Source organism: Rhinatrema bivittatum, chromosome 3, assembly GCF_901001135.1.
Source record: "Rhinatrema bivittatum chromosome 3, aRhiBiv1.1, whole genome shotgun sequence".
Lineage (NCBI taxonomy): Eukaryota > Metazoa > Chordata > Amphibia > Gymnophiona > Rhinatrematidae > Rhinatrema > Rhinatrema bivittatum.
The window spans coordinates 1767698-1781607 of record NC_042617.1 but is presented as its reverse complement, the minus strand read 5'-3'; the positions used below and the strand labels follow the sequence as shown (position 1 = coordinate 1781607).

Genomic DNA, 13910 nt, shown 5'->3' with positions numbered 1-13910 from the left:
CGATCCAAGGGAGTGGGAGCTATCCGAAGAGGCATTCCATCTCATATGCGACAGGTGGTCCACAACGAGCGTGGACCTGATGGCAACATTTTGGAACTCCAAAGTCCCACGATTCTTCAGACGACATCGGGAGCCAGGGGCAAAAGGTGTGGATGCCCTGGTTCTTTCCTGGCCAACGAACATCCTGCTGTATGTGTTTCCGCCCTGGCCTCTGATAGGCAAGGTTCTACAGCACATAGAGGCTCATCCGACAGAGGTGATCCTGGTGGCCCCGGAATGGCCGAGACATCCATGGTTTGCAGATCTAGTCAACCTAACAGTAGATGGCCCCCTGAGGTTTCAGGACCTCCCAAACCTTCTGCATTAGGGACCCGTTTGTTTGAAAGAGGCAGATCGCTTTTGTCTAGTGGCCTGGCTTTTGAGAGGTGACGGCTAAAGGATAAGAGATATTCAGACGCAGTCATAGCTACCCTTTTGTGGTCGAGGAAGACCTCTACTTCTAAAAATAGTGGAAGGCAGCTCTGTGCCTTTATAACCACCCCCAGCAGCAGCTTCTGTGACACTGAAAAAGTCTTGCAGCGTGGGATTTAGGGAAGGTGGCTCCAGCTCTCTATCCCTTTGCTGCAAACGTAACATTCCTGCTGTGGAAGCTGGTGGGAACCGCCGCTGATGCAGTCCCCGCATCACACTGTCCAGCCTCCTGCTCTTCCCCGCGCGCCGCTGATGCAGTCCCCGCATCACACTGTCCAGCCTCCTGCTCTTCCCTGCGCGCCGCTGATGCAGTCCCCGCATCACACCGCCAGCCTCCTGCTCTTCCCGCGCGCCGCTGATGCAGTCCCCGCATCACACCGTCCAGCCTCCTGCTCTTCCCCGCGCGCCGCTGATGCAGTCCCCGCATCACACGGTCCAGCCTCCTGCTCTTTCCCGCGCGTCGCTGATGCAGTCCACGCATCACACCGTCCAGCCTCCTGCTCTTCCCCGCGCGCCGCTGATGCAGTCCCCGCATCACACCGTCCAGCCCTCCTGCTCTTCCCCGCGAGACAGGACAGAAGTGGCCAATTATGGTAGCTTCTACAGTAAATGATTATTTAACTATTGCTTTATTCCAATTTTATTCCTACATTATAATGCTCCCTGCAGGCTTGTGTTTAATTGTATGTTTTTCTTTAAATTTAAAAAAAAATATATATATATAAACTGCACTAAAATTCTAGATGGTGAATAATAAAACATACATAAAATCAAATCATGCACATTAAATACAGTAGGTATGAGCAGTGTACATTCATGAAATCAGCCTTTGGAAACATTCTTCCTCCTCTCACCATGCCTTTTTTTTTAGTACAGGGAATGAGGATTTTTACCTTTATTTTGTTTCATTAATACAGTAAAACATTTTTTGGTAAGCACCAACGCTCCTGTTTGCTAGTCATTGAGAACTCTCACTACTCTCCTAGATGCAGTTCAGCACTGAGAAAAAAATATCTGCCAAAAATGTTCTAATAAATTATTTAATCATTCTTTTACATTTAAAAATGTGCTGCAAAATTTTGACTCAACTCCACCCCATTCGTGTGTTGCAGTGACTGCTACAGCAACCTTTTCTATAATCTTGTTTTTCACTCCTGTTTCCTGCCTGTCGCCTGCATGTTGAGGTGGCTCCCAGAACTGGACTAGAATCAGCACCTTTCTTGTTCAGGATGTGCAGAGGCAGCTGCTAAGGACTGTGGTTATACAAGAGGAAGTTAAACATGGGGGAACCTCCTGTTCCTCTCTCCAGGTAGCTATCAATGAAGGCTCATGCCAGCAAGGGGCTAGACTGGCCTAGAAGCAAGAAGAAACAGGCACCAGAAATTTGGTATTGAAGGGGGGGGGGGGGGGGAGGAGGGCGTAGCAGTTGCTTCTCTCCCATGCTGGATGTGCCTGCCCTGTTGAGACACCACAATGTGGCAGATTAGCAAACATGCCCAGGCTGTAGTAACAATCTTTTCCCATCTCCACTGCTATTCTCTCCAGCAGGGTAATGGCCCTAGGGCAATGAATGCCAGCCTGCACCGCCCTAGGGGGGGGCCTTGCCATGCAATGAATGCCAGCCTGCACAGCCCTAGGGGGGGCCTTGCCATGCAATGAATGCCAGCCTGCACAGCCCTAGGGGGGGCCTTGCCATGCAGGTTCCCGGTGGCACAGGCAGCGAGGAGACAACATATCGCTAATAGGACTGTTTTCTCAGCAATACATTAGGAAAATCTCTGGCTCCTACATGAATAAGTCAGTGCACGTGTAGAGAAGGTCTCCTTTCAAAGCTTCAGTCAGTAAGAGAAAGCCCAGACAGTCTGGCCCAGTATCTGATGCAGGGAGCAACCTCTCCTAACAGACTCTGTCTCATGGTGCGAGAGGTACCGGACACAACCAGGGAAGGCTGGAGAGGGAGATCATCCTGATCAGCAGTTCTTGCTGAATGGCATCTTGCGTTGGTCCTTGCTGGCATTCCTCTTCCGCTTCTTGCTCAGGAAGCTCTGCAGCTTGCCACTTTTCTTCAGCAACTCGTATTTCTCAGCCAGTTCCAGCTTCCTCTTCTCCGCTGTGGAACACAAAAACAGGACTGGTTTCTCATCCTCACATCGTGCAAACATCCAAATGCTTTTCCCTCATTGCTCTACCCCCAACAGCCCCTTACTGTACCTCCTGGCTCTCAGGACTCCCCACCCATGTACATCCTAAAACCCTATTGCCACTCTCACATACAGTCCTGCCCTCAAATAACCACCTCCTTAGGAGAATAGCAGTATGGGGCAGGGGAGGCTATGTCCACTTCCAGATTAAGTCGAAAATAGCTCACCCTCATTAAAACATCTCCTGTCCCTCCCCCTGCACAACCCAACCCTTCCTGCCATGGCCTTTTATGGGCTTCATTAACTCAATCAACTGCTGCAGACTCTGTTGGGAAAGGTGGGCTCTGGAGACTGAACACCATCATCCCAATAGGTCAGGACTTACATTTCTTCAGGTAGAATGGCTTTCTACCCGCTTTTGCCAGGTCCCTCTGCTGACGTTTCAAGACCAGCTGTTGTGCTCGCCATTTCTGCTGACTTCTTCCAGATGCTTCCTGCTGTACCTGATAAAGCAAACCAGACTTAGAAAGATTCCTGTAGTGGGTTCTGCATCACACAGACAAACTAAGAAAACTACAACTCTGACCATGTCTTATGTGAAACAATGTAAAGCTATAGTTTCTGTATAATTTATGTACAAAACAGGTGCTTACGAGAACCCATGAGACAAAATAACAAAACAGAATATATATACCCCTTATATCAGCACAATGAGCAAGATAAATATCTTAATCCCCCAACTAATAGGGAATAATTACACACACAAGTTACCACTTTCCTGAAAAAGTGCCTTCCAAAACTTATCAGTCGTTGGTAACCACACGGATCTCTTTGGGACGGTCGGACTGCGCAGGGAATTCTGGGTTTCTGCCAAGCTTGTTGTGCTAGTCTCTGTAGCTCATAGCAAGAACTCAGAGTCTACCATATACTGGGGTTTATCCTTTTGGACTACACATACTCAGACCGGATATCTTTCTCTAACCTTCCTGAAATAGTGCCAAGCTACTGCTAAGGAAAACTTACTGCGTATGAAAATTGTGGACTTCCTGTCTTTGTCCACCGCTTCTAATTGCTCTATGGTCCAGACGTTCTCTCTCACATGTGATGACTACTAGTTCTTACATTTTCTCTAAATCTAACACATTCTGTAAAACACTCCACAATAAGAAGCAGAAATCAGCATATTTATCATGTCTCAGATAATCCCTACTGTCAAAAGAATGGGTCTGTCCCACAAGCTAAACGTGCAAAACCTATGTCCACTTTATACTAATCCTGGGCAATTGCTAGGTGTTTGCTATGCTTGACTGATTCAGCAGGTCACGGTTAAGATTTAACTCTCAATATGCTAGCTGGCTTTAAGTAAGTAGTGATCCTATGCTTTTAATTAAGTCATATCAACATTTTGTGCTCAGTATCTTGCATGACCTTGAAGCTTGCAAACTTCAAGTTAGAAAAAAAGGGAGGGCTGTGTAGCAAAGGAGGGGGGGAGCTGCAAATTATTCCAAGCTACCTCTAATAAAGGGGGAGGGAAGGGAAAGTTGTGGGCTATGAAGGGAGGGCGGGGGAGGCTACCTAACATCCCCCACTGGATCTCTGTGTTATCTTTTCTTAGCAAAACATATTCAATACTCCCTAACAAGCTATATACTGACCTTGTACCCAATGTCTCTTTTTTCACTTCCTCATTTACCATTTTAAGAATATACTTATACCATATCTTGTCAGTACTAACTTCTGATCATACTTTCACACACACATGGGGCCTTTCCCATACATGTCTGGCACCTCACACTAATACAATCCCCTATACATTTCTATAAAAACAGATTATATCCATCATATCCACCAGGCTCACACCCCTGCCTCACAAAAGGAAAAATTGGTTCTTATTTACTAATTTTTTTTCCTTGAGTCCCTCAGACCAATCTAGGACATGGGTTTCTCTCACCTGCCAGCAGATGGAGACAGAATAAAAGCTTCACTGCACTCTTGGTACTTAAGTAACTGTGCCACCTGCAGTCTTTCAATAAATCTGTAACAAAGCTAACAAAACAAACCACCACCCTAACTCCCTTGAGCTGGAGATTTGATGAAAACCCTTCTTCTGGGAGGATCCAAATTCAGAAGGATAATCAACTAGAACACAGTTGGGTTGGGTTGATGACTTGCTGCTCTGATAAGATGAAAGAAAATTCAAGGGAGTCGTCTTGAGGGTTTGATACTCAGAGGAAGGAAAAGAAAAATTGGTTGATGATTTCTCTTCAGTTGGTCATTATTTACCCCACTCAGCTCTTGGATGTCTATGAATCTTACTAGATCTGCTGTCTGCTTGCCTCTTTAGTCAAAAAAGACACTGGATAGTGTCCATGAACTGTTTTAGTAAAAGTTAGTTGTGTGCTATTAAAATATGTATAAAACATGTCATAGGATTCATATTTAGTTACATTATTTTATGTGAAGGCGGTATATTAGAAAATATATAAAAAAATAAAAACATTTTGAACAAAAATAGTAATTTGATTAATAGCTTGTTAAAGATATTTATGGTTTTGTCATGTATCAATAATAATGTTCATATTTTGATCAATGTATTTACAGTGTATATGACTGAACACTCTTTTGGTAATTTTTGATTGCCCAATTGCTTGTAACTATACACATATATATTCTACAAGGTCAGAATCAACAATAAAGAATCCCCTCGCTGCAATTCCTCACTAGGAGTTCCTCAAGGTTCCTCCCTTTCCCCCACTCTCTTCAACAATTACCTACTTCCTCTATGCCAGCTGTTAACTAACCTTCAACTAAAACATTTCCTTTATGCCGACGACGTGCAAATATTGATCCCCATTAAAGAATCCATTACTAAAACACTCGAGCACTGGGAAATCTGCCGACGAGAGATCAACCTTCTCCTCTCTAGTTTAAACCTGATTCTAAATTCAGCGAAGACTGAACTCCTCCTCATCTCCCGGAAAACAGTAATACCACACAAAGTGCACCATCTAACATTTTTGTCACCCAAGCAAGAGACCTAGGAGTTTTAATCGACAACCCCTTGAATTTAAAAACATTCAACCACCGCACTACCAAGGACGGCTTCTATAAACTGCAGGTACTAAAAAGAATTAAACCACTCCTTCACTTTCCAGACTTCAGAACAGTCCTCTAAGCCGTAATATTCTCCAAGATAGACTACTGCAACTCTATCTTGCTAGGTCTCCCTTCTTCAAACCTCTTCAGATGCTCCAAAACGCGGCGCCCAGAATTCTGACAAACACCAGAAGAAGAGACCACATCTCTCCCATTCTCAAAAATTTACACTGGCTACCAATACACTTCAGAATCCTCCACAAGTCCATTACCATCATCCATAAAACCATCTATTCCCAGGCCCCTCTTAGCCTTCTAATCCCGCTCAGACTACACTCTTCATCAAGACCCATCAGAGAAGCCTACAGAGGATCTCTACATGTCCCCCAAACTAAAGCTACACACCATCTAGCATTCAGAGAACGGGCCTTCTCTACAGCAGGACCATCTATATGGAATGCCATTCCCACTGACCTCAGCCAGGAACTATGCTTACTAACATTCAGAAAAAGGCTTAAGACATGGTTGTTTAGACAAGCCTTTCCCGAACCCAACTGACTAACCTTACTGTCCTAACAGACTGACCGCAACAACCTTAAGATACCTTTCAGCACTATGTAAATAATTATTCCTCTTCTTATGGTTAAATTACTCCTGCTTCTCTTCTTCTTCCCCCAGTTCCAGCTTCCCCTGTTTTATTGTAACGTTTTTGCTTCTCTCCACTTCTTAATTGTTCAAAGTTATCACACCCCCTGTTACCTGTAAACCAGCATGGTGGGACTGTATCATGAATGCCGGTATAGAAAAGCTCTAAATAAATAATAAACAAACAAACATATACACACATCCACAACCAGAAGAGCGGTCTGCAGAATCCAAGGACTGGATTCTGGACTGGTCTGTGGGACTTGAGCAAAGAAAATTAGCAGATGAGAACTAATTTTTCATTCCTTTATCCAGATCAGGCCAGATACATGGGATGTACCTAAGTTTCCCTACACTGGACAAGAGTCTGCAAAACTCACATTCACAACAGCTCTGTGCCAGGCACCCACTGTGTAGAGGACCAAGTGACACACTCGATCAAAGATGCCACCTGGGCCCAAAGACCAGTTGACACCTCCAGGTCTTTACAAATGTATGCCATAAGAACATAAGAACTTGATGGACCCTTGGTCTGACTCTGGGTCAGACCAAGGGTTCATCAAGCCCAGCATTCTGTTTCCAACAGTGGCCAATCCAGGCCATAAGAACCTGGCAAGTACCCAAAAACTAAGTCTATTCCATGTAACCATTGCTAATGGCAGTGGCTATTCTCTAAGTGAACTTAATAGCAGGTAATGGACTTCTTCCTCCAAGAACCTATCCAATCCTTTTTTAAACACCGCTATACTAACTGTACTAACCACATCCTCTGGCAACAAATTCCAGAGTTTAATTGCGCGTTTGAGTAAAAAAGAACTTTCTTCCGATTAGTTATAAATGTGCCCCATGCTAATTCATGAAGTTGGCTGTAGAGGCAAAAACTTTTTAAAATATATCTGAAGCAGAAAGCCTGTGAGGGAGTCAGTTGGACTGTTAGATGATCGAGGGGTTAAAGGGGCACTTAGAGAGATAGGCCATCACGGAAAGATTAAATGATTTCTTTGCTTCGGTGTGTACTGAAGAGGAATGTGGGGGAGGTACCACGTAATGGAGAAGGTTTTCATGGGTAATGATTCAGATGGACTGAATCAAATCACGGTGAACCTAGAAAATGTGGTAGGCCTGATTGACAAACTGAAGAGTAGGAAATCACCTGGACTGGATGGTATACATCCCAGAGTTCTGAAGGAACTAAAAAATGAAATTTCGACCTATTAGTAAACATTGTAACCTATCATTAACAATCATCCATGTACCTGAAGACTGGAGGATAGCAACTGTAACCCCAATATTTAAAAAGGGCTCCAGGGGCAATCAGGAAACTACAGACCGGTTAGCTTGACTTCAGTGCTGGGAAAAAATAGTGGAAAGTGTTTAAACATCAAAATCACAGAAAATATAGAAAGACATGGTTTAATGGAACAAACTCAGCATGGCTTTACCCAGGGCAAGTCTTGCCTCACAAATCTGCTTCACTTTTTTGAAGGAGTTAATAAACACGTGGATAAAGGTGAACCGGTAGATGTAGTATACTTGGATTTTCAGAAGGCGTTTGACAAAGTTCCTCATGAGAGGCTTCTAGGAAAAGTAAAAAGACATGGGATAGGTGGCGATGTCCTTTAGTGGATTGCAAATTGGCTAAAAGACAGGAAACAGAGTAGGATTAAATGGACAATTTTCTCAGTGGAAGGGAGTGGACAGTGGAGTGCCTCAGGGATCTGTATTGGGACCCTTACTTTTCAATATATTTATAAATGATCTGGTAAGAAATACGACGAGTGAGAATCAAATTTGCAGATGACACAAAATTGTTCAGAGTAGTTAAATCACAAGCAGATTGTGATAAATTGCAGGAAGACCTTGTGAGACTGGAAAATTGTGCATCGAAAAGGCAGATGAAATTTAATGTGGATAAGTGCAAGGTGATGCATATAGGGAAAAATAACCCATGCTATAATTACACAATGTTGGGTTCCACATTAGGTGCTACAACCCAAGAAAGAATTAGGCGTCATAGTGGATAACACATTGAAATCGTCGGTTCAGTGTGCTGCGGCAGTCAAAAAAGCAAACAGAATGTTGGGAATTATTAGAAAGGGAATGGTGAATAAAACGGAAAATGTCATAATGCCTCTATCGCTCCATGGTGAGACCGCACCTTGAATACGGTGTACAATTCTGGTCACCGCATCTCAAAAAAGATATAATTGCAATGGAGAAGGTACAGAGAAGGGCTACCAAAATGATAAGGGGAATGGAACAGCTCCCCTATGAGGAAAGACAAAAGAGGTTAGGACTTTTCAGCTTGGAGAAGAGACGACTGAGGGGGGATATGATAGAGGTGTTTAAAATCATGAGAGGTCTAGAACGGGTAGATGTGAATCGGTATTTACTCTTTCGGATAGTAGAAAGACTAGGGGGCACTCCATGAAGTTACCATAGGGGCACATTTAAAACTAATCAGAGAAAGTTCTTTTTACTCAACGCACAATTAAACTCTGAATTTGTTGCCTGAGGATGTGGTTAGTGCAGTTAGTATAGCGGTGTTTAAAAAAGGATTGGGATAAGTTCTTGGAGGAGAAGTCCATTACCTGCTATTAAGTGCACTTAGAGAATAGCCAACTGCCATTAGCAATGGTAACATGGAATAGACTTAGTTTTGGGTATTGCCAGGTTCTTATGACCTGGATTGGCCACTGTTGGAAACAGGATGCTGGGCTTGATGGACCCTTGGTCTGACCCAGTATGGCATTTTCTTATGTTCTTACCCGGATCATCCCTGGAGCCCTTTTTAAATATTGAGGTTACATTAGCTATCCTCCAGTCTTCGGGTACAATGGATGATTATAATGATAAGTTACAAATTTTTACTAATAGGTCTGAAATTTCATTTTTTAGTTCCTTCAGAACCCTAGGGTGTATACCATCCAGTCCATGGTGCTACACTCTTCCCCCCCCCCGCTAGTGATCAGGACCACTCTGGCCCAAAATCTCCCGACTTGCACCTCATCAGGACCAGTAGTAAAGTTATTTGTGTAACTTGGCACGCGTTGCCATGGTCCAGCCTTGCAACATTCAGGGGGTTACGCGCATACGTCTTGGCCCCACCCTGGAATGGCCATTCCCCATCCCTTTCCTGCTTCCTTCATCTTGACGCGTACACAAGTATGTATGCGCGTGCTTCCCGGCTTCTTAAACTTTGTTTTGTTCGTGCATGGCCCTCATATGCATATATGGCAGCTTCAATAGGTCTAAGATCTCTTCCAAAGGATACAGCTTTGCCATTGCCCTGCTAACCTATGGCCCCTGCCCTCCGGGGAATCCATTCCCAGTTAACCAATTTTTGAATCTTCTTAGACAATGGAAAGGCATTAGGAGGACCCCGCACAGTCCATCCAGGACTGAATTTAGCCCTCATTGTCTGACTCCTCTTGAGCAATCTTGATGCCAAATTCCTCCAAAACCTGAGGACTCAGGGAAGCAGCTCCTCTTTCCTAAACAAGTGAACAAATTTCGGGTCATCTCCCTCTGCCACCAGCATTTCATCCGGATCAGGGTCATCCTAGTCTGCATCGGATCAGCATCTGGATCCACCCCACTGGGATCCACCCCCTCTAGGGGCTCTTGCAGAAGGATCTTGTCCAAGGGATTTGTACAATTTTGGATCAGCCTCTGTTCCCGTATCATGCCCCAGACCTAGTCGTCTGAGCACGCTGCCAGAAACCTCCCTCAGTCTCTTGGAAGGACCATCGCTGCTGTCGCTCGCTGGGCTGCTTCCTTACTGCATCCTTTCTAGCCAGAAAGGCCTTATGCAAGAGGATGATGAAATACTACTAATAGAGGATGATGAAATACTACTAATCACCACTACTTTATTAAATATTGGTATTATTTACTGCCCCCCCTGGATGTCTGAATATAGAACTTTCGAGCTTCCTAGAAACTGTTGCAACACTACCCATAGATCTCAATAAAACCATTTTATTAGGCGACTTTAATGTACATATTACTACCCCCCTCAACACTTACAAACTCATTCATGGACTCTGTGTCCGGTCTTGGCTGGGAACAACTCATAAAGACTCCAACTCACACTAAAGGTCAAATACTGGATCTAGTATTTTTCAACCCACTTTTTACCACTCCTATTAGGGACGAAATTACAATATCTCCTATACCTTGGTCTGATCATCACAAAATTCAATTCTCCATTAACATAGCTCATAATACACAAGGATCCAAAAAAACATATAAAGTTTTTCCAAAAGAAAATATATCAACGTAGATACTTTTATCGAAACACTTTCTCCCGTTTTACCTAATACTATCTCAGAAACTATAGAAGACTCAGTAGAAAAATGGAACCGTATTATTTCATCTACACTGGATACTATTGCCCCATTTAAACAAATCCACCAGAACAATAACAAAAAGAAATCAAATTCCCCATGGTACACAAAAACTTTACACTCATACAAAACATCTCTTAGAAAACTTGAACGTAAATGGCGATACAAACAAACCATTGAAACAAAAAATGCTTACCACTGCGCCTTACGCCGTTACAATAGAGAAATAGACAAAGCTAAGAAACACTACTATGCTAATAAAATCTCCAAAGCTAATGGTAACCCAAACATACTATTTAACATCGTAAAACAACTGACTACCTCTCAGTGTGACAATTTCACCGAATATGACGATACCTTTTGCAATAAAATTGCCACTCATTTCAAAACAAAAGAACAAATATCTCTAAAGAATTCTCTCAACTACCTTATCCTACCATTATCAATAAAGACAGTAATGACCAATGGTCCGAATTTACATCCATAACCGAAGACACCATACTAACTATAATAAAGAAACAAAGCCCTCAAACTCTCCTGAAAATCCTTGTTCAGGTACCTTCTTCAAAGCTCTCAGTATACATGCATGTACCTTTTTGTGTTCTTTAGTCAATCAATCTTTAGAGACAGGACAATTTCCAAATAACTTAAAAAAGACCTCTATTCTACCAATCATGAAATCCAAAACAAAAGAAGTAACCGATCTCAATAACTACAGGACCCATTGCAATCACTTACCTCTTTAGCCAAATTAATAGAATCTGCAGTTTTACGTCAGCTATCTGAATTCCTATCAGACAATAACATTCTCCACATTAATCAACATGGATTCAGAAAACGGTCACTCAACTGAAACTCTCCTTCTAGCTTCCTTTGATACCCTATTCCGCGCTTTTGATTCTTACACTGACTACATTGCTGTTTCTTAGATATCTCAGCGGCCTTTGATACCGTTGATCATCACATACTCATCTTCTGGTCTTAAATCCATTGGTATAACAGGTACAGTTCTAAATTGGTTCATATCCTTTCTTACAGACCGTCCTCAGCAAGTTAACATTAATCATCACTCCTCTAATGCTTACACAATTTCATCTGGTGTTCCCCAAGGTTCATCACTATCACCTATACTGTTCAATATTTATCTTTATTACCTCTTTGTCACATTCTCTCCTCACTCGATCTACAATTTAAAATCTATGCAGATGACATACAATTCCTAGTCCCCTACAAAACATCTTGGTCTAATACTCTAAATATGGTTTCTCTTACTTATCCACTATTAATCCTGGCTCTCACCATAATCGCTTAAAACTGAATCCATCCAAGACTGAAATAGTTCATTTAACCTCTATCTCAGAGACTTCTATTGGTCCACCTTCACATTGGTCTATAAACGGAACATCTATCCCTATTACACAATACACTACAAACCTAGGAGTCATCATAAACTCAGACCTATCCATGAAAACAACATATTTCTTTCCTTAACAAAAAATCTTTCTATAAATTACAACTCTTAAAACGTCTCCGTCCTCTTCTCTTTTATCAGGATTTCAAACTATTCTACAATCTCTAATCTTCTCTGGTCTAGACTACTGCAACGCTCTTATTTAGGACTTTCCGATTCTATAATTCATCCTTTGCAAATCGTTCAAAACAGCGCTGCTCGTATTCTGTCAGGTACTCCCATTCGAAAACATATTACACCCATTCTTCAATCCTTACATTGGTTACCAATAAAATATAGAATAAAATACAAAGGTCTTACCATTATCCACAGCCTACTACATAAACCATCTTCCACATGGCTTTGCTCATTACTCCGCATTTATAAACCCACCCGTCATTTAAGATCACTAACTCAAAACCTATTAGACACTCCCCTCTCCACGGACAGGCCAGACTTGATATTACCAGAAGAAGAGCATTTTCTGTAGCAGGACCCACCATTTGGAACTCTATACCCAATTTACTTCGTTCAATATCCAATACCCAACAATTTAAGAAGACACTAAAAACATATTTATTTCAATTAGCATTTAATATCCATCCACAACACACTACTTCAAATAATCAACACTCAGTAACCTAACAATCTCTTCCACATCCTCAACATCACTCATGTTTCCACCTTATGCCTCCCTCCTCCCCATTCATTTTTTCCTACCTTTTCCCTCCCATAAAAAATGTATTATGGCCCAGCTCCACTTCTACTTTATTTAATTAGATTTTTTGTTACCATGAGGTATATACCAGTTATTGTATTTTAATTTAATTTTATTTTTATCTTTAATTTTTAACTCTATTTATTTTATTTTCATTTTACAATGTAAAACCGTTTTGGACAAAAAAACCTTGTTTTGAAAAACGGTATATAAATACTTTTAAATAAATAAATAAATAAATAAAATCCGGTGAAAACTCCTCCGAATCCTCGGCATCATCAAGCCCACTCCCATCTGTCTCTCCTCCCCTGCTAAGGTCCCATGCTGTCGGCAGCCCCATGGGAGAAAGAGCCGGTGGAGAATCCCTGGGCTCCCTGGAACTCACAGTCTTCTGCCTGTGAACCTACGATATTATGGCTGTCCCTTCCAGTCCCCCCCGGGACCTGTGCTGAGGGCCCCGAAGATCTGGTGATCCTCTTGTCAGGGAGCGCATCAAGCAGAGGCTCCCTCTTCCCCTCCGGCACAGCCAGAGCACAGGGACACCTCATTCAGCTGTGCAGACCACAACCTGCACACTCTGCAGGCTGCCATGCTCTGCTTCAGCACCATTACCCGCAAGAGAGAAGCGGCAGCCTAGTGGAAAAAACCGGCCAGGGTGCTTACACACAGGCCACATCTGTGGTCTGCCCTCTGAGCAGCGAGCCTGCACAGGCCCGATGAGCGCACAGTGAAAAAAAAAAGCCTCAGCAACCTGCCTTACAACACCCTGGATCCCCCAGCGGCCACAACAGCTCCCGCTGAAGAAAGGTACCCCTGTCAACGAGCCGCCCCATCCAACGCTCCTGTTTCTTTACTTCTACTCTTTATTAAGTTTTTTTTTAAAAAAAAATAACCACAAAGAAGGAAGGCGGCGTGAAGAAGACGATCTCGGAGGCAACGAGGGAGCCAGTCCCCTGGCTACCAATCCCTCCGGAAGTAGTGGGTTAAAAGCCAGACAATGATAGCCAACCCCCTGCGGGATGGTCCACAAATGTACCTGA

General features: G+C 43.0%; 1 protein-coding gene across 2 annotated transcripts in view; it reads right to left on the bottom strand.

The window, feature by feature from the left end:
• Positions 1-1081: 1081 nt before the first annotated feature.
• LOC115086651 (ribosomal RNA processing protein 36 homolog) overlaps positions 1082-13910 on the bottom strand; it is a 65964-nt gene continuing 53135 nt past the window's right edge. For both annotated transcript variants that reach the window (XM_029592791.1, XM_029592789.1), the window contains exons 7-8: positions 2998-3115; positions 1082-2581 (exon numbers count right to left, since the gene is read on the bottom strand). In XM_029592791.1, coding sequence (XP_029448651.1) covers positions 2442-2581; positions 2998-3115 — 258 coding nt within the window. In that variant the 3' untranslated portion in view covers positions 1082-2441. The remainder of the gene's footprint in view (positions 2582-2997; positions 3116-13910) is intronic.